This window comes from Capsaspora owczarzaki (assembly GCF_000151315.2).
Source record: "Capsaspora owczarzaki ATCC 30864 unplaced genomic scaffold supercont2.11, whole genome shotgun sequence".
Lineage (NCBI taxonomy): Eukaryota > Filasterea > Ministeriida > Capsasporidae > Capsaspora > Capsaspora owczarzaki.
In genome coordinates this window covers 701,620-720,940 of record NW_011887302.1, presented here as the reverse complement: position 1 = coordinate 720,940, position 19,321 = coordinate 701,620, and the positions used below count along the sequence as shown (strand labels likewise).

General features: G+C 53.6%; 7 protein-coding genes across 7 annotated transcripts; 4 read left to right on the top strand and 3 right to left on the bottom strand.

Moving 5' to 3' along the window:
• Positions 1-80: 80 nt before the first annotated feature.
• CAOG_06434 (hypothetical protein) lies at positions 81-3,282 on the top strand (the record flags this gene model as incomplete). The annotated part of the gene is made up of 3 exons (XM_004345133.2): positions 81-444; positions 517-1,379; positions 1,668-3,282. The coding sequence occupies 3 exons, from the start codon at positions 81-83 to the stop codon at positions 3,048-3,050; spliced, it is 2,610 nt and encodes an 869-aa protein (XP_004345183.2). The 3' UTR covers positions 3,051-3,282.
• An 84-nt stretch (positions 3,283-3,366) lies between these two features.
• CAOG_06433 (DHHC zinc finger domain-containing protein) lies at positions 3,367-5,562 on the top strand. The gene is made up of 6 exons (XM_004345132.2): positions 3,367-3,793; positions 4,088-4,209; positions 4,318-4,469; positions 4,638-4,913; positions 5,039-5,130; positions 5,256-5,562. The coding sequence occupies exons 1-6, from the start codon at positions 3,660-3,662 to the stop codon at positions 5,482-5,484; spliced, it is 1,005 nt and encodes a 334-aa protein (XP_004345182.1). The 5' UTR covers positions 3,367-3,659; the 3' UTR covers positions 5,485-5,562.
• A 70-nt stretch (positions 5,563-5,632) lies between these two features.
• On the bottom strand, positions 5,633-7,533 carry CAOG_06432 (hypothetical protein; the record flags this gene model as incomplete). Its single annotated transcript, XM_004345131.1, has 4 exons — positions 5,633-6,330; positions 6,433-6,520; positions 6,594-7,170; positions 7,508-7,533. 4 exons carry the CDS (start codon positions 7,531-7,533, stop codon positions 5,633-5,635), a joined length of 1,389 nt encoding a protein of 462 aa, XP_004345181.1.
• Positions 7,534-7,652: 119 nt separating this feature from the next.
• On the bottom strand, positions 7,653-9,695 carry CAOG_06431 (hypothetical protein; the record flags this gene model as incomplete). The annotated part of the gene is made up of 3 exons (XM_004345130.1): positions 7,653-8,509; positions 8,633-8,720; positions 9,192-9,695. The coding sequence occupies 3 exons, from the start codon at positions 9,693-9,695 to the stop codon at positions 7,653-7,655; spliced, it is 1,449 nt and encodes a 482-aa protein (XP_004345180.1).
• A 971-nt stretch (positions 9,696-10,666) lies between these two features.
• On the bottom strand, positions 10,667-11,789 carry CAOG_08983 (hypothetical protein; the record flags this gene model as incomplete). Its single annotated transcript, XM_011272359.1, has 2 exons — positions 10,667-11,265; positions 11,366-11,789. 2 exons carry the CDS (start codon positions 11,787-11,789, stop codon positions 10,667-10,669), a joined length of 1,023 nt encoding a protein of 340 aa, XP_011270661.1.
• Positions 11,790-13,342: 1,553 nt separating this feature from the next.
• CAOG_06430 (glycosyltransferase 8 domain-containing protein) lies at positions 13,343-15,716 on the top strand. The gene is made up of 3 exons (XM_004345129.2): positions 13,343-14,316; positions 14,538-14,625; positions 14,913-15,716. The coding sequence occupies exons 1-3, from the start codon at positions 13,420-13,422 to the stop codon at positions 15,566-15,568; spliced, it is 1,641 nt and encodes a 546-aa protein (XP_004345179.2). The 5' UTR covers positions 13,343-13,419; the 3' UTR covers positions 15,569-15,716.
• A 133-nt stretch (positions 15,717-15,849) lies between these two features.
• CAOG_06429 (hypothetical protein) lies at positions 15,850-17,588 on the top strand. The gene is made up of 3 exons (XM_004345128.2): positions 15,850-16,434; positions 16,513-16,600; positions 16,813-17,588. The coding sequence occupies exons 1-3, from the start codon at positions 15,925-15,927 to the stop codon at positions 17,493-17,495; spliced, it is 1,281 nt and encodes a 426-aa protein (XP_004345178.2). The 5' UTR covers positions 15,850-15,924; the 3' UTR covers positions 17,496-17,588.
• The last annotated feature ends 1,733 nt before the right edge of the window (positions 17,589-19,321 follow it).

Here is a 19,321-nt window from a genome sequence, read left to right as displayed (position 1 = left end):
CAGCTGCTCCGAGCATTGCCCCTTCATCTGCCTCTACCGTCCCCGTGCGTACTGCGGCAACTGTCCCGAAGCCCCCAGAGATGTCATCCAAGGAGCTCAAGAAGCAGCTCCAGTGGCCACCCCAAGCGAAGATGAGCAAGAAGGAGCTCTTGGAAGGCTTCATCCCGCACGAGGACTTTATGCGTCAACCGGAAGCCGCCGAACTGGAGGCTCGCGCTACCCAGCAAGATCAAGTCAACATGGACGCCTTGTCTCCAGGACCTGAGGGCTACACTGGTCTCGTGCGTCACCTGCGTGATGAGGTCGCTCAATCGACATCCGCAGTGCGCAGCGATGCCGCCTTTGCTCGTCAAACCATCGCGAGCACTCTTTCCGCTCCGCTGCGTCGCGCCAAAGGATCTGTCTCGCACATGGCCGATGAAACTGCCGATGCGTTCAAACAGAGTGAGGGAGCCGTTGGCAGCCACGCGATGGACGGACTCGACAAAAGCATTGCCTCCCCTGCAGTTGCTGCAGCCTCCCAGCTCAAGAATTCGGTCCAAGACATGGGCTCCATGGCCACCGACAAGATTGCAGACGTCAAGGATGCTGTGCTCGAGCAGGCGTCGTCGCTGTCGTCCACTGTCGCCAAGCAGGGCGAGAAGTTGGCCGAGACGAAGGATGCCATCGTTTCGCGTATATCCGCGGCTGCAGAGGACGTGATGGCGCAAGGCCAGCGGGTTGGCGAGGTTCTTCAAGACATTAGCGCAATGGCCTCTGACAAGATTGGGGACGTCAAGGACACTATGCTTGAGAAGGCGTCCAATGCTGCCGAGACTCTCAAGTCGTCCGATGTCACTGCCGCTCGTAATGTGGCCAACAAGGCTGAGTCCGCCGGGTACGAAGCGTCGGCGAAGATGAATGAAGCCAAGGGTGCTGCTCGTGAGGTTAGCCAGAAGGCAGAGGGCTTTGTCGAGAACGTCAAGTCGAAGGCTCAGACTGTGGCTTCGTCAGTCTCGGACAAGATTGGGGACGTCAAGGACACTGTGCTCGAGAAGGCTTCGAACGCTGTCGAGACGCTCAAGTCGTCTGATGCTGCCAGCGAGGCGAAGGCTACTGCTCGCAATGTGGCCAACAAGGCTGAGCGTGCTGTCGACAATGTCAAGTCGCAAGCCAAGTCCACCGGTTACGAAGCGTCGGCCAAGATGAATGAAGCCAAGGGTGCTGCTCGTGAGGTTAGCCAGAAGGCAGAGGGCTTTGTCGAGAACGTCAAGTCGAAGGCTCAGACTGTGGCTTCGTCAGTCTCGGACAAGATTGGAGATGTGAAGGACACGGTGCTCGAGAAGGCTTCTGATGCCATCGAGACGCTCAAGTCGTCCGATGCAGCAAGCGAGGCAAAGGCTACTGCTCGCAACGTGGCCAACAAAGCTGAGCGTGTGGCTGACAATGTCAAGTCGCAAGCCAAGTCCGCCGGTTACGAAGCGTCGGCCAAGATGAACGAGGCCAAGGGTGCTACTCGTGAGGCTGGCGAGAAGGCAGAGGGCTTTGTCGAGAACGTCAAGTCGAAAGCTCAGGCTGTGGCTTCGTCAGTCTCGGACAGGATGGAAGACGTCAAGGACACTGTGCTCGAGAAGGCTTCTGATGCCATCGAGACGCTCAAGTCGTCCGATGCAGCAAGCGAAGCAAAGGCTACTGCTCGCAATGTGGCCAACAAGGCTGAACGTGCTGTCGACAATGTCAAGTCGCAAGCCAAGTCCGCCGGGTACGAAGCGTCGGCCAAGATGAATGAAGCCAAGGGTGCTACTCGTGAGGTTAGCCAGAAGGCAGAGGGCTTTGTCGAGAACGTCAAGTCGCAGGCTCAGGCTGTGGCTTCATCAGTCTCGGACAAGATTGGAGATGTGAAGGACACGGTGCTCGAGAAGGCTTCGAACGTTGCCGAGACTCTCAAGTCGTCTGATGCTGCCAGCGAGGCAAAGGCTGCCGCTCGCAACGTGGCCAACAAGGCTGAGCGTGCTGTCGACAATGTCAAGTCGCAAGCCAAGTCCGCCGGGTACGAAGCGTCGGCCAAGATGAATGAAGCCAAGGGTGCTACTCGTGAGGTTAGCCAGAAGGCAGAGGGCTTTGTCGAGAACGTCAAGTCGAAAGCTCAGGCTGTGGCTTCGTCAGTCTCGGACAGGATGGAAGACGTCAAGGACACTGTGCTCGAGAAGGCTTCGAACGCTGTCGAGACTCTCAAGTCGTCCGATGCTGCCAGCGAGGCGAAGGCTACTGCTCGCAACGTGGCCAACAAGGCTGAGCGTGTGGCTGACAATGTCAAGTCGCAAGCCAAGTCCGCCGGGTACGAAGCGTCGGCCAAGATGAACGAGGCCAAGGGTGCTGCTCGTGAAGCTGGCGAGAAGGCAGAGGGCTTTGTCGAGAACGTCAAGTCGAAGGCTCAGACTGTGGCTTCGTCAGTCTCGGACAAGATGGAAGACGTCAAGGATACTGTTCTTGAGAAGGCTTCGAACGCTGCCGAGACGCTCAAGTCGTCCGATGTCACCGGCGAGACTAAAGAGACAGCTCGCTATATGGCCGATAAGGCGGAGCGTGCTGTGGACAGCATCAAGTCCAAAGCGATGGCGGCGTCCGAGGCAACCACGACACCTTCCGGCAAGATCAAGTCGGGCGTCAAGGCGATCGCTCGCGATACGCTCGACCCCCGCGCAAAAGCAGCCGACTACACCCAGGAAATTGCATCTGAGATTGAAGAGGTCGACACGATGGCCTCCGACAAGATTGCCAAAGCCAATGACACGGCGATCCGCAACATCAACTCTCAGCGCAACTTTTCGAAAGCTGCCACCCGAGGCCCCAATGTCAACCCGGAGCGCCTCAGAGCTCAAGCGCAATACGATGAAGCTGCCGTGCAAGCCGTCGACGCCATGGCATCGGACAAGATTGCCACCGCCAACGAAAAGGTGGTTGAGGATGCCGAGCCGCAGTTTGCTGAGCGCCATGCCAAAAAGACCACTGAGGCCGCCAAAAAGCAAGATCCGAACAAGGGTCCGTTTCCCCAAAAGGATGGCTACTGAGTGAAGTTGCGAATGGTCGCAGTCGTAGCCTCTCCCTCCAACGAACAAAACAAAGCATCAAAAAGAAACAAAAAAAACAAAAAACAAAAAACACCAGAGTTTGCTTGATACTGTGTGTTTTCACATTGCTGGGACCAAGCCTCCGTTTGTGCGATGTGTGCTATTTTTTCTACATTTTTCGTGTAGTTGATGATGATGGTTGCAGCTTGTCCAATACACTTTGTGAGGTCGATCGGTCGTTTTTCCCCTCTTTTTCTTGTCGTTCTTTATGAAACAGTTCCTTTTTGTTTTTTTCTTTTTCATTTCAGTCGTTTCTCTTAAATTTCCGCTTTTTCCTCCATTTCGTTCCGTGTTGCCTGTTACCCCCCCCCCCTCTTCACTCTCCTCTCTCTTTCACTTCGCTCTCTCTCTCTACTTCTAAGCTCCTTACACTTCCATCACCCCTTCCCCCTCCCCTACCTCACCTCACTCCAGCGGGGGGTCGTCGACCTTGTTCTTTGTTCCGCTTCCTTTCCTTCCTTCTTGTTCTTCTTGTTCGTCCTTTTCCGATCGAGCCATTCTTCCTTCTCCTCCAATAACAAACACACACACATAACTTACCAGAGCCAAATGCGGTTTAGCGAGTACGCTGGGACCAACCGGCTGTCGTGCCGCGGCAAGGGCGTCACTGGGCCCAATCGCAACGTCCTCTACATTACACTCGCGCTCATGGTCGTCATCTACGGCGTCTTCCTGGCCTTCCCGTAAGTGTGCTCGTGCTTTGGAGTGCTGGGTTGCTTTGGAGTGCTTTGGTTGCGGGGAGTGTGGATTTTCACCCGACCGCGCAATGCTTGCCAATGGCATGATGGATCACTCGTGTGTGTGTTATGGACGCGTCGGATACGTCACACCGTGCCAAGTTCCCCCAGACATGCGGCTTGGATACACAATAGTTGTTGCGTATCATGCATCCATCATCCGTGATGCTGATTGTTGAAGAATGCTCTTCATCTCTGCTTACGTCCGTTACTTACTCTTGCTTGTGCGTCTGTTGACAGAGCGCGATACTTGTACTATAGCCTCTCAAAGTCCATTCCGTTCGTCGGATCATACATCTTTTTGCAGGCATTTGTGTTATTGATTGCCACGGCGTTGAAAGACCCAGGCATTCTCCCTCGAGGTGAGTTTTTGTTCAATCCTCACTGCACTCTCCGCCCCGGGCAGGTTGTCGCTCGTTGACAGAACATGCGGCTCATGATTCCTTTGTCAACAAATGTCCGTTTTGCAGCACGGGTGCCAGAACGGGAAGACCCGATGGCGCCGCTTTACAAGGATATCAACGTGAATGGGATTGATATCAAACTAAAGTACTGTGTGACGTGCAACTTCTTCCGGCCACCTCGCGCCAACCATTGCTCTATTTGCAACAACTGCATCGAGGTGAGTTTGTTTGCGTACAAGGTGGTTGCCTGGTTTTGTAATTTTTGTTGTTCAATTTCGTTTTTCTGCCCTTTTGCTCGCCTCTGTTGCTCACCATCCCATCTTGCTGCCAATTTTTGCCTCTATGCTTCGCTTTTGTCGCTGTCTCGATACCTAACATCTTACCAGGGGTTTGACCACCACTGCCCTTGGATTGCAAACTGCATCGGGCGACGCAACTACCGCATGTTCTTTGGCTTTGTGCTGTTTATCACTCTGTTGACGATATGGGTCTTGGCATTCTCAATCGTGCATATTGTCCAAGCAGCCAACGATGGAGTCTTCCAGGAGGCCGCTGCGTCCGTTATTGTGGGTCTCTTCGCTTTCGTAGCCCTCTGGCCCGTTTTGATGTTGTTAAACTTCCATGCACGACTGGTGCGATTGAACCTGACCACTAACGAGGATGTAAGTAAATGCTCATCGTTGCTGTTTGACTATCGACTGCCGAGATCTGTCGAGCAGAAACGAAATTGCGTTAGATCGCTGTTTCTGATTTGGAATGGCCATCTTTGTCCAATCTCCTTTGCCAGATCACTGAAAAGTATGTCAAGACCGGCAATCCGTTCGACCAAGGCTGCGCGAAGAATTGCGCCAGTGTTCTGTGTGCTCCGCGCTTTCCTAGGTGAGTGCTTTGAAGTTTTGCTGCCCTGTGCCGCTTTCTCGTTTGACCAGCACGCCCACCTACTCATGCGTAACAATGTCATGGATGCCATCTCATCGCTGTGTTGTTGTTTTCCTGTGTGCCAGATTCATCAAGCCGGTGCAACCGCAGGAGGTGGAGCTGACCAAGGTCACAGCCACTAGCGCCGTCGCTGGCAGCGCTCCCTCTGCTTCAGATGCCGCAGGCGTCCAAATGGAACAAAGATCCCCATCTGCACCACCGTCCGAATCCGCCCAAGTTGGCGAAGTTTATGATAACGCCTTGCGATCAGAAACAAACCACGACTCAACTGTTGTGAACGTTGGATCGGTTTAGATAACATCTCATCACGAGTAATAACTGTTGGGGTCGTTTTTTTCGAAATATACTACATACAAATCTGCTAACTGAACACGTGAACACGGACTTAACAAACGCGCGTTAACTGGCGGCAACGCATTCCCATGAACATGAACATGCGGGCTTAATCGAACACGCAATTGAGCGCAACAAGAGGTGACTGCTCTTGCAACGATCGGACCTGCTCTAGGAAGGTGGTGGGAAGCTCTGCATCGGTGAGCGGAACAAAGAGACCTGCGAGCCAACGGGCAGGCAGCGCAGTCATCGCTAGACTTGTTGCTGTCGAGGAGACAACAACTGGGGGCTCTGGCACGCACTTGTCACGCCAAGCTTGCACCTTAATACCAGAAATATTGTCGGGCGTCTTGCGCAACCATGGCTTGCGAGCTCCACTCCAATGCATCAACTTGGGGCTTGCCAGCGCGTCCTTGTCCTGTCGCCCATAGGCAGCCTGCCCACCACCCATGGAATTAACGTGCCATATGGGTGGCAAATGGCCGTGCTTGCCTTGCAATGCCAGCATTAATGCAGGCTGCGTGACACCTCCGCCCTTCCGTCGGCCGTAAATCGCATTGTTGCTCGCAGCGTTGAGCGAAATCCACTTGAGCACCTCTGCTGTAATGTTAAAGTGCTTCCACTTGGCAACATCCCACAGGAATACACCGGCGTTGAACGCGCAGTGGTCTGGGTCAATTCCCAGCGGCTTGACGGCCGTGTGATTGACATTGATGAAGTCTTGCAAGCGATATGTCTCGCACGTCTCCTTCACCGCCATCACCTCATTCTCTTTGAGGCTGAGTGTTTGAAGCTCCATGACGTCTCCTGTGGTGGGGTTTGGTCGCGGGTTTGAACGCAAAACAGTGAGAATCCCGCTCAAACACGCTTTTGCTGGAGAGAGGCACGCAGAGAGAGAAACGGCCCTACCTAGAACAAGGCAGTCACTGTCAATGTAAAACGCGCGCCCTGTAGCCTCTGGGAAGATTTCTGCAAAGAAAAAGCGTGCAAAGTTGGGCTAAATCACAAAATGTCAGTCAAACAACGCCCCATCCCTTCCATTCTGTATCAAGGTCGATAGTCACACTCACCTCGGCTTCCAGCTCTGGCCTGCTACCACCGGGCTTTCGTTTCGGCAGCAGATTGGCAGGCATGACTCGCACAAACGTATGAAGATTGATGTCGGATGGGAGAGCCGCGCTCAACCACCGCCGAAGCCGGCCGAGAGCCGATTCGGTGTCGACCGCGACAAAGAAGGCTAGATCTTGAGGACGCGAGCTTCGCTGGTAGATGGACAGGAGTAGCGTCGGAACTCCAATCATGGTTGCCATGTCGCACGAGGTCAGGATGTTGAACGGTCGCTCAATCGTCTGGTACATCTCGCCAACCGTGCTGATATTCGCAGACGGTCTGGCGGCTGGTTTCAAGGCTTTTGGCTGTTCAGACGAGTGCGAGCCTGGTGCACGGTTGGCGAAGAAGACGTGGCCAGAGTCAGGCTTGGCTGGCTCAGTGTCAGCGACGTGATCGCCGTTGCCTTGGCCCTGGCGATGGTCAGTCTCGACTGGAACAACTTTGTCGACTTCAATGACGTTGACGGGCTGCTCGGGAGCAGGGTCTGGCTCGATGCGGCCTTGCCCTCCTGGGACCACCACGGCTGGCAACTGGGCCCTGCGCACGACAGCGGGTGCCACAACATGGTCGGACTCGCGATCACCAGGATGATGGTAGAGATTGCCTTGGTTGACTGCTGATGGCTGTGGAATCAGCCAAATCAGCGACAGGAACAGAAGGCCGACGACGGCGATTCTGAGCCGCCTTGAACGAATCATGCTGACCACTCTCGCATCTGTAATGACTGCACTTGACCAAGAATAGTACAACAAGATGACTTTGCATGGTTGAGCCGACAGTTCGGAATTGCGCGGCGCGTGCTGGCACTGTGTGTTGAAGAACAAGAGAGAAATGACATCAAAATTTTGTAAAGATGAACAGGATACAGGCTTACGAACGACACGGGCAAGGAGCAGACATTACGAAAACAAATAACAATCAACTGAAACAAAAACACAAGGAACAGTAGTTTCAAAGCGACACAAGGCCAGACATGAAACGATTTGGTGAGGGGATGGGGGTAAAGCAATGCAATGACGTTATGGGTGGTTTGGGCTTGGTCGGCGAGCTCGAGGGGCCTCGCGTATTTGTGCATGGGCATTGCGTGCTGGACGAGCTGCTTGTGTCGCGCCGGCAGGGCGAGGGGCGCGCGTGTTCCGGGTGGCGCCAGGCCGTGCAGCGGGAGCGCGGGTGTTTCGCGCGGGTGGTCGCCGTGCTGGTGCCGCCGGAACGGGGAAGTCGCAGTCCACGGCAATCTTGGCTGCCAGGTTGGCCGCGCGAGCATTCCGCATGCCGGAGCACTGTTTCTTTGTGAACTCGCGTTCATTGGATGCGCTCTGATCCGGATCTTTGTCATCGATTGCGGCCGCTGTGTCGGCAGGGCAATCAGCGTCGGTCAACTCTGGCTCGGGAACACAGTTGGCTGCCCACAAATTCGGGAGCAATGCGCCAGGAGTGGTCAGCCAGGGCTTGGCGGGCCCTGCCCAATGGAACAGGTTGCCTGTCGTCACGTTCATCTCGAGATCGCGCACAAACCTCCGTCCGCGCGCAAATCCAAGATGTGGAATGTTCCATGCAGGATCCAAGTTGGTGCGGCGGTTGTTGAACACGATCTGCATTGGGCCTTGCGAGCCGCCGCCAATCTCCTCGCCCTGGAACAGATGCTCGCGCGTGTTGAGCTCCAGCCAGAACATTAACTGTGCCGTCACGTTCAGGGCGTTCCATCGCTCCAAGTCGGCAACATAGACACCCGCGTTCAGTCCGCAATGCTTGGGCAGCAGCTGCATGGCTTGGATGCGCTTGTTTTCAAAGTTCAAGAACGAGGCACGGCAGTCCTTGAAGAACGCCGCGAGATGCCGCCCTTCGATGCGGTGGTTGTGCAAGTCGATAATGTTTCCTGTTGGTAGGGGGCAAAAAAGGGGGGAAAGTGGACAATGCCGTTGCGATGTGATTGGGAGAATGGTGAGAAGGCAAAGTTCGGCCAGCTGAGCTGGTGGTGTACATTGACGAATGACGTTACCAGTGACAATAACATCGGCATCAAGGTAGACGACGCGACCTTTCATTTCCGGGAAGAGGTCCAAGACAAAGTAGCGAGCAAAGTTTGTCTACCAAACCAAGCCACCAAAAAAAAAGAAGTGGATTTTCAACCATGTGAGTGCATTGGTCATCTGGGGGGTTGGTTTTTGGTATTTGGAAACAGTGATGAGAGGGATGTTCGAGATGCGGTTTCAAAGGGGATCCATGCGCGGATGGAGGTGTGCTGCTGCTGGAGCATTGCAACTACCTCCCAGCAGAGCAACGTTGCTCCGTTCGGTTTGCCCTTCCTTCCTTTTTTTTTTCCGCTTCCTCTGCTTTCGACTAGCGTCTGATGCTGCCATCCATGCCTTGCGTTAGGATGTTAAGCAGCATTGCGTCCCCCAAAATGAATTGGCAAGGCGGTTGTCATGCACATCCCCCACTGCTGTGGAAACAACAGGCTCCCAATGCAATGCCCACTCACAACCCCCACCCCCAAAGTGCGACCATCCTCTTCTATAAATGTGCTTCTTGGTGGTCTATGTGCTTTTTGTCGTTACCGGGGCAGCGAGGTCGTCGCGGGCAGTCGACCCACGGAGCAGGAAGCGGCCTTCCACCCATTCAGCCTGCATGACTGCAATGGAGTACGCCGGCGCCTCGCCTTCCTGGAAGCCGCCCTCGAGCCAGCGCGTGAGCCGGATGGCTGAGATCTGGCTGTCGACTGCAATGTAAAAGTGGATGCGGCTCGACTCGTTTGTGTTGCCCAGGACGGAGCGGATGAGCGCTGGGACGCCAACCAGCGTGGTTTCGTCCGCGGCCGTCATGATGTTCACCAGGCCGTCCGCAGGGACCCGCAGATCCTCAGTGTCGTCCGTGGGATCCTCGCCGTGGAAGGCTCCGTTGTCGCGGTAGCGTCCGTTCATCACGCCGCCGAGCCCACCGGCGCCCGCCGTCATGGTGCTCTTGCTGACCGTGTGCAGGACGAGAAGCAGCACAACGACCGCCGCAGCTCCCATCAGAGCAGCACGGCGGCGGCGCGCCGTCAACCGCAGCAGCTGAAGCATCTCAAGGGGTGGGAGGGAAAACAGACAAGGTATAAGAAATGGACTGGTTTTGTACGAGGGGGAGAGCGGGGTGGGGAGAGAGAGTGGGGGAGTGGTTTGGGCGAAATGGAACAAATAAAACGAAAAAAAAAAAAAAAAAAAAAAAAAAGGGAGAGTGTGGCTTGAGAAGGAGAGGCGTGAATGCTGAGAGAGGGAGAGACAGAGAGAGGGAGGGGGGTGAAGCAGATGAGCAAGCAACTACGAAGAGCGTCCTCAAGCACGAGACCTCACCAGCAGAGCAGCTTTTGTAAGCAGGCCTGAAACGCAAGGCAGGATGAAAAAAGAAGAGTTTGGGGTGTGTGAGAATTTGGAAATTGTGGAAAAACATGCGTGAAAACCGACCAAAAGCAAAGACTCGTCGAATTGATGCATTGAGCATTGAACAAAGCACACATCAGAGTGTAAACACAAGACGATAACAGAAAGGGGAAGGCATGACAATGACAGACAAAATAAACCAAAATCCAATCCAGGCAGTCGAACAGCACAAACCAACGAACACGCTGGTCAGCGATCGGCGCGGAGTCGACACATTACGGGCTGGTGGTGGAAGCTACACCAGCGATCGTCGCGTAAGTGGTTGTGGAGGGCGTGGGCGGCACACGGACAGACGAGGCATTGGGCAGCGAAGAATCAGCGTACTTTCACCCAAAAAAGTTTTTTACATCGCGTTTTTTTTTCCACTCCTCACCCCGCCCTGCGACCGTTTCGACCACAACTCTCCATTTTCCCTCTCTACTGCATGTATATATGTACCTTCTATGTGTTTAGAGTGAGATAAGCGGAGGGGTGATGACTGGTACGACGGGGGAAGGAGAAAGGATGCAAAAAGGGACAAAACGCGATCGTCCCAAAAAGGGACTTTTTGGCGTTCTTTTTTCAACTTTCACAAACACAACACCATACGGACGCATGAGCCCCACCAAACCACTTCAATACTTGGTATAACCACCTTGGGCATCCAAAACTGCTTTGATGCGGCGCGGCATGGATGAAATGAGCGAGGTGCAGACCTCGACGGTGAGGACCTTGTGGTAGACCTCTTGGAAGCGCTCCCAGAGCATATCTTGGTTTGTGATCTCCCGCTGCTTGTACACAGCGTTCTTGACCATGTTCCACGCATGCTCGATGGGGTTGAGGTCGGGGGAGTTCGCAGGCCACTCCAAGAGGGTGAGGTTCTGGTTTTTGAACCATTTCATCACGTCCTTCCGCTTGTGACAGGGCGCGTTGTCCTGCATGAAAATCAGGTTTGGGTCGTTTCCCCAAGCGGCCAGACTGTCTTTCAACCTTTCGTTCAGAAAGGAGAGGTAGACGTCGCCGTTCATGCGGTCGCCGAGCTCGGAGAAGAAGGAGATGCCGTAACGCGAAATCGCTCCCCACACATTGATGTGCCCTCCTCCAAACTTGACAGTGCCCTGGACCGACCTGTCGTCGAGCGGTGCACCCCACACACGCCACACACGGCCAGAGTTGTTGTTCCTGTACAGGTAGAGAGCGGTCTCGTCGGAAAAAACGACGTTCAACCAGTCCTCTACGGTCCAATTGGCGTGAGCGCGGGCGAAAGCAAATCGGGCGTCTTTATGACGCTGCAGCAGCCTCGCTTTTTTTGACCTTCGCCGCACAAAAGAGACCCTCCCGCCGCAGCCCGTTCCTGATCGTATCTGCAGTGACATCACAGTGCTTCCATTTGCGCATGGTGGCGGCGACTTCGGTAGCTGTGTGCGAATCTCCGGTCTTAATCTGCTGCACGATGTTTACGGCGGCAGTCGAAGAAACCTTGGTCGGACGTCCAGATCGCGGCGAATCCTGCGTCCCGCCCCTCGCCGAGTAGCGTACATGGATTGCACGCACTGTGTGCCAAAGGAGACCGAGTTGGTCGGCGATCTGGCGGTAGGAGAGGCCGGCTTTGTGCAGCTCCAACACGTTCGACCGAATGACCTCCCTACTCGGCTTGATGACAGTGGGCTTCGGCGGCGATGGTGGGGATACATTGCCACGTGTGACTCGCTTCACGGACGAAGACGGCGGGGACGAGGCACGAGTAGAACGAGCCATGGGGGCGTCGAACTGTGGAAATGAGAGAAAAAGGCGGGAAAAATTCAATCCAAAGCGCGCGCTTTTTTCGATGTTTTGCCGCATCCACGCGGTCCCCACACGCACACTTCTCTTCCCGTCCCCGCTCCTCATCATTTTCCGATGTAGGGTACACCGACGCACACCCCACATGTGAAATAGGGCGAACTAACCGTCGTCACACGGAGATGGAGACTGAATTAACCAAAACAAATCGCGATGTAAAAAACTTTTTGGGGTGATAGTACAATTCAGACATGGCAAGCACCTCGATCCCATCCGCCAGCATCACCAAAAACATCAACATTCTCAAAACAGCATGGGATGCGATGCAGGTGGGCCGTTGTCGTCCTCGTTGTCGGGCCCGGATCGACATTCGCGGCAACTTCTTCCGACGTGCGCCAAGTTCCATGGCTTCAAAAAATGCCTGACCCGCGGATGGTTCCTGCTGAAACTTAGTATTTATTTGAGGTCGCTGGAGCAAGGGGGAGGTGATGAGGAGGTCGGGAAATGAGTGAGGGGAGGAGGGGGAGTTGGAAAAACTCAAAACCAGGGTTTTCACCGCCTTGTGCGTGTCATAATGCGTCAAAAGTCATGAGAACTGAGCAAGGCGAAACTAAACAAAAACAAAAACAAAACAAAACAACAAAACAAAACAACAACAACAACAACAACAACAAAACAAAAAAAAAAAAAAAAAAAAAAAAAAAAAAAAAAAAAGCCCAATCGGCCCAAAAACATGGTGGGCGCGATGGGAAAATAAATAAAATCAACAAAACATTGGAATGAAGGAGGAGGGTGACCTCAACTGAAACCAAGAGCGAAAGAGCGCGGAGAGGACAAGCGCAAGCGAGAACCAGCCAACGCGAGAGAAGCACGAATAGCAGGCGGAACGCATCCATCACAAGCCGCCAGCAGCAGGGACAACCCAGAGCGGTCAACGCGACAGCAAGCACTGAGAGGGCGGGGAGAGGTTGTTTTTTTGGGATTTTGGAATGCAGTGGGACGCCCGCATTTGACGCTCGGTCTGCTCGCCTGCCAGCTCCACTGGGACACAACATGTGCACTGGGCCAAAGGACCAAGGGCGAAAGCCCGCCCCAGCGGCTGAGCAGGCGAGCGAGTCCAGAGCATGAGTCACTCCAGAAAGTTCCCGCAAAAAAAAAAAAAAGACAGAGGGCGGAAATTGTTTTTTGTCTTTTTGTCACGTTAGCCAATCCCGAAGGAGCTGCGACCTGCCGCCATTCATAGCACCCGCTCGCCATCCCATAACCCGCACTTTGTTCGCCACTCCACAACACCACAACAGTACAGAGGGGACAGTAAAGCTCACCGCGACGGTCGCTGCTGGCGGGGTTGTGGCTGTTTTCGTCCGTTTGTCGCACTCCGGCTGGTTCCGGCTGTATTCCCCCCTCTCTACCACAGGCATTCTGATTTTGTTTTTAATACCCCCTTCCATCATACTGACTTTCAGTTCTCTTCCCGCTCTTTTGCCCTTTTCTTTTTTTATTATTCTATTATTTTTATTTTATTGTTTTATTTTTTCATTTTTAATTATTTTTTTTTTAATTCTCGTTTCCCCTTTCCTCCTATCATCGCTCACTTTCCAGCAGAATGCGACGGAACAAGACGATCGTGTTGGGGATATTGCTGGTAGTAGCGTTCATGGTCTTCTTGCGGCAGGCTCCGCAGGCAGAGCAGCCCGAGCACCACCGCGCAGGAACATTCCGTGGCATCAATGGCGTCGGTGGCGCGGCTGCGGCTGGTGGACGATCACAGCAGCGCCCGTGGGAGGCTCGTGCAGCCAAGGCGCGCATGCATCTCGACGACAACATCAACGATCAGCAACTGCCCCAGCCGAACATGGCAGCGCGACAACGCGACACGCTTGGCGGCAGACCACATGCTGCTGCGGCTGATTCAAACGGCGGCCTCCAAAACCGCGCCGACAATGCCGTCCCCGAGGTCGGCCGTGCCGATGGCGGTGAAAACGCACTGAAGGGCAACGACGACACCAACATGTTTGCGCAACTACGGCGCCAGCGACAGCAAGAGCAGCCAAACAAGCAGCACCGAGCCCCCAAACCGCAGCAGCTCGGTGGGGAGCAGCAAGCCATGATGGACCAGCAACGGCAGCAGCGCAAGCGTTCGCACGAGCAAGTCGTGCATCAACAGCAGCGTCATCTGCAGCAGCAGGATCCAGCCAACCTGCCGGTGGTGTACGTCAAGCCGGCGGCTGAGCCGATCAATGTGCTCATCAGTTCCGACTCGGCCACAATGATGGGAGTTCCCAGCCTGATCAACTCCATCCTGAAAAACACAAAGCAGCCCGACGTCGTGGTATTCTACGTCATGGTCGATTCTGCCGCAGAGGAGCTTCGCCTCTACCGCTGGCTGATGCTGGCGTTCGGGGAGAAGGTCATGTCCCAAATTGTGCTCAAAGTGTTCCCAGTGGAGTGGGTCACGAACAAGATCAAGATTCGCGGCCGCCGCAAAGACCTCGCCTCGCCCGTACGTCCCTTGGTGGTTTGCTGTTTTGGTTGTGCATCATTCCGCGGGCTGAGGGTTTGGAGGCGGCAAATCGAGATGACAAAAGGGGGGGTTGGAAACGCAGCAATAGGGCGTGGTTTGGGTGTCACCAGTTTTTTGTTTTATTTTTTTATTTATTTTTTATATTATTTGATTTTATTTTATTTGATTTTAACTCGTGTGTTTGTTTCTGATATTGACAGGCCAACTATGCGCGTTACTATGTCTTGGATCTCTTCCCGGAAATGACAGGACGCATCGTGTATCTCGACTCGGATGTCATCGTGCGAGGTAAGCAAAAACCCACAAAAAACAAAGCAAAAAAAAAAAAAAAAAAAAATCGAGGGATGGAATTTTTTTTTTTTCTTTGGCGGCAACCGCAAAAGCCGTTTCTTCCTTTTATTTCCGCTTTGAATCACGAGACATGGCGAGCTTGCATCCGCAAACGCTGAGGGGACAGGAACACGACGACAGACGGGTCGTACCGAAAAAAAAACCCAAATGGAAGCGACATTGAATGACTCACTGTGTCCCTTTTGGTGTACCGCAAAATTTTGAAAAACACTCGCTTGAAACAGGCGACATTGCCGAGCTGTACAACCACCCCATTCACGAAGGCCATATTGCCGTGTTTGTCCAAGACTGCGAGCGCAACCGCTTCAAGTCGTTTGTCAATCTGCAACACCCCAAGGTGCAGGCGCTCAAGATTGACCCGGACACGTGCAGCTTTAACGCGGGTGTGTACGTCGCCGACTTGCAGCGGTGGCGTGAGCAGAACATTACCAAGGAGCTCGAGTACTGGATGGAGCTCAACACGCGCGAGAACGTCTACGGTGGACAGGGATCGGGCGGCGGTTCACAGCCACCGATGCTCCTCGTCTTTTTGGGCCGACGAAGCAACCTCGACCCCCTCTGGCATGTGCGTCACCTCGGCTGGCACGGGAGTGACAAGTACACCCAGGAGTTTGTCGAGTCAGCAAAGATTCTGCACTGGAACGGCGCGGGCAAGCCGTGGTTGAAGACGGGCGGAGCCAACTTCCCCAACCTCTGGCGCCAATACTGCATCCCAGAGGCGATTCTCGCACCAAACGCGTGTTCTCGGCAACTCACCGCCGACAACCCACTGGTGTATCACTCGGACCAAGTGCTGGATCCGTTTGACTGCGCCACTCTTCGCGAAGCTCGCGAGCAAGAGCTTGCCGCCGGTATTGCGCTGAACTGTCGGTTTGATTAGTTGGCTTTGGCAAGAACCGTGTTAATGCAAAATGTTGTCGTCTCCGTTCCCTCTAATGTTGCTGTGTGATAGTTCTCTTTTTGTTGTTTTTGTTCGGACCCTTTCGCTCTGTTGATGATGCTAGATTTAAATGAAACTTAAATTCTCTCCAAAGTTTCTGTCAAAAGTTGAAGCTGCAGTCACACCTGAAGGACTGACAAAGTTACGTCTCTGATGACTACGCCAGAGATATGAGTTGGGTTGCAACACTCAAATGAGGGGCAGCGAGCGCAGTCATCTCAGTGTGTTTCACTTTGTGACTGCAGTTCCACTCACTCTCGCCCTCCCCCCCTCGCCTTCCCCGCGCGCTACCGAGTATGCCGCGCGTTGGCCGCCACGAGATCAGAATCGCCCTTCTACTCTTGGGTCTGGTCGTTCTGGCGTACTGCCTGCACTCCAGACGTGCTCGAGGCGGAGCGACTCCCAGCCAACCGACCAGTCCATGGGGAGCAGGCGTTGGGCCACTCGGCTTCCCATGGATGGACCAGCAAGATCGCTCTGCTGCAGAAGATTCCAACCAGGCCAACGGGATTGTACCCGAAGCCGCGCGGAAGGAGCCCATCAACGTCATGATCAGCTCTGACGCACAGACCGTCATGGGCGTCCCAACGCTCATCCAGTCCATCTTTGCGCAAACTCCCGAGCCAGAGCGAGTCGTGTTTTACATTGCTGTTGGATCCGACACGGAGCTGCTGCGTCTGCAACGGTGGATTTCGCTGTCCTTCTGGCAGTACAGCGAGTCTCAGTTTGTGCTCAAGGTGTTCCCAGTGGAATGGGTCGCCAATAAAATCAAGATTCGAGGCCGGAGAACCGAACTCGCGTCACCTGTGAGTTTTGGGTGTTGCTGGTTTGGAAGCAAAAAATGCGGGCGAGGAGTGGCTCACAGCGCACTCATTTGTGACTAGGCAAATTATGCTCGGTATTACGTGCTGGATCTATTTCCGGGCATCTCTAAACGAGTCATTTACCTCGACACCGATGTTATAGTCCGAGGTGAGTGGACGAGGAAGGCAAATTGCGGCCGACTCTTTTATCGGTTTGCTTCACTGTGGCGGCTCTTCTAACCCCCCCCCTTCCCATGCACCACTAATGTAACTCACACTTTTTCTACTAACGTGATTGCTTTTGGTACTTTGGCTGTGAATCTCTCTCTCTCTCTCTCTCTCTCTCTCTCTCTATCTCTCTCCCCCCTCTCCCAAACTCAGGCGACATTGCCGAGTTTTACAAGTTTCCCCTCGGCCCGGACAAGATTGCCGCCTTTGCACAAGACTGCTCGCGGAACAAGTACAAGTTTTTCATCAATTTCGAAAACGCAAAGGTCCAGGCCCTCAACATCGACCCAGACACTTGCAGTTTCAACGCTGGCGTGTACGTGACTGACTTGGTGCGATGGAAGAAGCACAACATTACCAGCGAACTCGAGTACTGGATGGAGCTCAACACGCGCGAGAACGTTTACGGCGGCCAGGGCTCTGGTGGAGGCTCGCAACCGCCAGTGCTGCTGGCGCTTTTCGGGCACGTTGTCGATCTCGATCCGAAATGGCACGTGCGGCACCTCGGCTGGCATGGAAGCAATTCGTATCAAAAAGAGTACGTGGACGAGGCCAAACTGCTGCATTGGAATGGCCAAGGAAAGCCGTGGCTGCGAAAGACGGTCGGCGTCGCCAACTTTGTGCACAAGTGGCGCGAGTTTTGCGTGCCCGAGCCTCCATTGGCGGACGACGCGTGCACTCTGCAAGCCGAAGGCGAAATTGATGCCATCTACGTCTCCGACCAGGTGCTGGATCCCTTTGACTGCGCAAGTTTGCGAGAAGATTACCAGACTCAGTTGTCCGACAACATTGCGCTCGATTGCAAGTTTCCCGTCGAGGTTCCTGACGAGCGGTGAATGGTTTCCAAGTTTGGAGGTTTTCTCCTGAATTGTTAAGGCTCTTTTGTTTTGATTTTTTGTGTCTTGTTACCATGAGCGATGAGTTGGAGGCTTCTTTCTTTTTTTGTTTTCTTTTTTTCTTGGTTCTTTTTCATTGTTCTGAACGCCTGTCCCTCGATCGCTGTTCTTGTTCATCTGTCGCTTTGTACCATTATATAACCTTATTCCTGATCCACCCTTCCCACTTGTGCAAATCGCATCTCATCCCCGGGACTTGCCACGTTGCTTGCTTTGCAAACAACCAAAAGCCGGAGTGGCAACACTGCTTCTAATTCCGAACCTATTTCGCTGAAGCTTCGATATCCGCCCCTTGTTTCGATAGTAATACATACTATATGGTTTAGTGATATTATGGCGAGACGGAGGGGCTGAGCGCACGTCTCGGGTCGGCAGGGCGCCGGTCGTCAGTTTGGCTCGTTTTGCTGGACATGCATTACGCTTCATAATTAAAAGCATTTCGCTAGTGGAGGCGCCCATACTCATCTGAGCGGCACCTCGCCCTACTGGGCATGTGACATCAACCTAGACTCTCCGACTGGTAGCAAAGAGCGGGCATGGAACATCGCCGGGGTGGCTGCAGGCCCGTCGAACAACAAAATGGCCGGAACAGCCCGAAACTGCATCTCGAGCAGACGCGGTCCTAGCCGCCTCCTTTTGCGCGGAAAGTGATACATGCAACATGTTTGTTTATTTTATGAACAGGCGGGGGCGATGGTTGCACTGCAGGAGCAAAGTCAACGCGTTGACAAGTTTTGCAGTCGCGACGGCGCGTGCCCAGCCTGAATCGACGTTTCGAGCCCCGCTCGTTGTGAAATGCAATCGCATACATCGTCTTCGTGATTGTGCATGATCGCGGGCTGGACGCACATGCGAAAATTTTCCACGATGGATCGGGCTCGACTGAGCGCCCCGTCGCTGTCGCTCTGTGTGTCACTGCGCCGCAAGTGAACGACTCTACGATCATCAGAGTCCCATATACTCCCAGCTGTATCATTATTGGCACCGGACATGGCGCAGGAGCTGTCCAGGGCTGCGGTGCTGTTCAGTGCGCTTTGCCTCCCACAGGACCAGCGCTCACCGTCTGCACCGACACTCGTAGAACAGCTCTGTCGCCCGCCTACTTTCCTCCATCAATAAAATAAGACTGGGTTTACTATAATTTCAAGCGGGGAAGCGGATTAGAGGCTTCTACATCGACTAGTGGCTCAAAAACACTCTTGTTCACAATTAAAATCAGGGGCGTAACGGTGGCCCAGTCAAAAAATCTTGTTCATAATTAGAGACGCCTCTCTATTTAGTGAGTGCACGCGCCAATGCTTGCTCATGGTGATTTTCGTTGATAAAGTTGTAGAAATCGTTAGCACGAAGTGTCATGGCAAAAAGTAAAATATAAAACAAAAATAAAAGACTGATTGTGGTCCCTGAGAAATTAAATCAGCACTCTCCTAATCAAAAATTCGAAAATTGTACTCGCCAATCAAATCGCCCATTCCCAGGGTTTGTCTCTCGAACTTTTTCAAAAAACTTTGGAAGCCCAACACCGCGCGTCATCACCAGCCAATCAAATCGCTTGCTATCTTTGCCGAGCAAACAACCCAATTTGGAACGAAACACCAATTCAGACGCTTCGAACAACAAACACACCGATTCGTTAGTCTTCAGCATTTCCATGCAAAAAAGACAAGAAAGTTATCAACCAGCAAACAAAGCTCCTTGCCTGCATCCCGGCCTCATTAAACGTCAAGCTCTCCTCAGCAGGCCCTTTGAGTCTGGCGTCGGTGCGG

Coding starts and splice junctions, on each gene's coding strand:
- CAOG_06429 (XM_004345128.2), top strand. CDS start 15,925: ATGCCGCGCGTTGGCCGCCACGAGATCAGAATCGCCCTTCTACTCTTG. Junction 16,435..16,512: donor GAACCGAACTCGCGTCACCT/GTGAGTTTTGGG, acceptor ATTTGTGACTAG/GCAAATTATGCTCGGTATTA. Junction 16,601..16,812: donor CACCGATGTTATAGTCCGAG/GTGAGTGGACGA, acceptor TCCCAAACTCAG/GCGACATTGCCGAGTTTTAC.
- CAOG_06430 (XM_004345129.2), top strand. CDS start 13,420: ATGCGACGGAACAAGACGATCGTGTTGGGGATATTGCTGGTAGTAGCG. Junction 14,317..14,537: donor GCAAAGACCTCGCCTCGCCC/GTACGTCCCTTG, acceptor TGATATTGACAG/GCCAACTATGCGCGTTACTA. Junction 14,626..14,912: donor CTCGGATGTCATCGTGCGAG/GTAAGCAAAAAC, acceptor CGCTTGAAACAG/GCGACATTGCCGAGCTGTAC.
- CAOG_06433 (XM_004345132.2), top strand. CDS start 3,660: ATGCGGTTTAGCGAGTACGCTGGGACCAACCGGCTGTCGTGCCGCGGC. Junction 4,210..4,317: donor CCCAGGCATTCTCCCTCGAG/GTGAGTTTTTGT, acceptor TCCGTTTTGCAG/CACGGGTGCCAGAACGGGAA. Junction 4,470..4,637: donor TTTGCAACAACTGCATCGAG/GTGAGTTTGTTT, acceptor ACATCTTACCAG/GGGTTTGACCACCACTGCCC.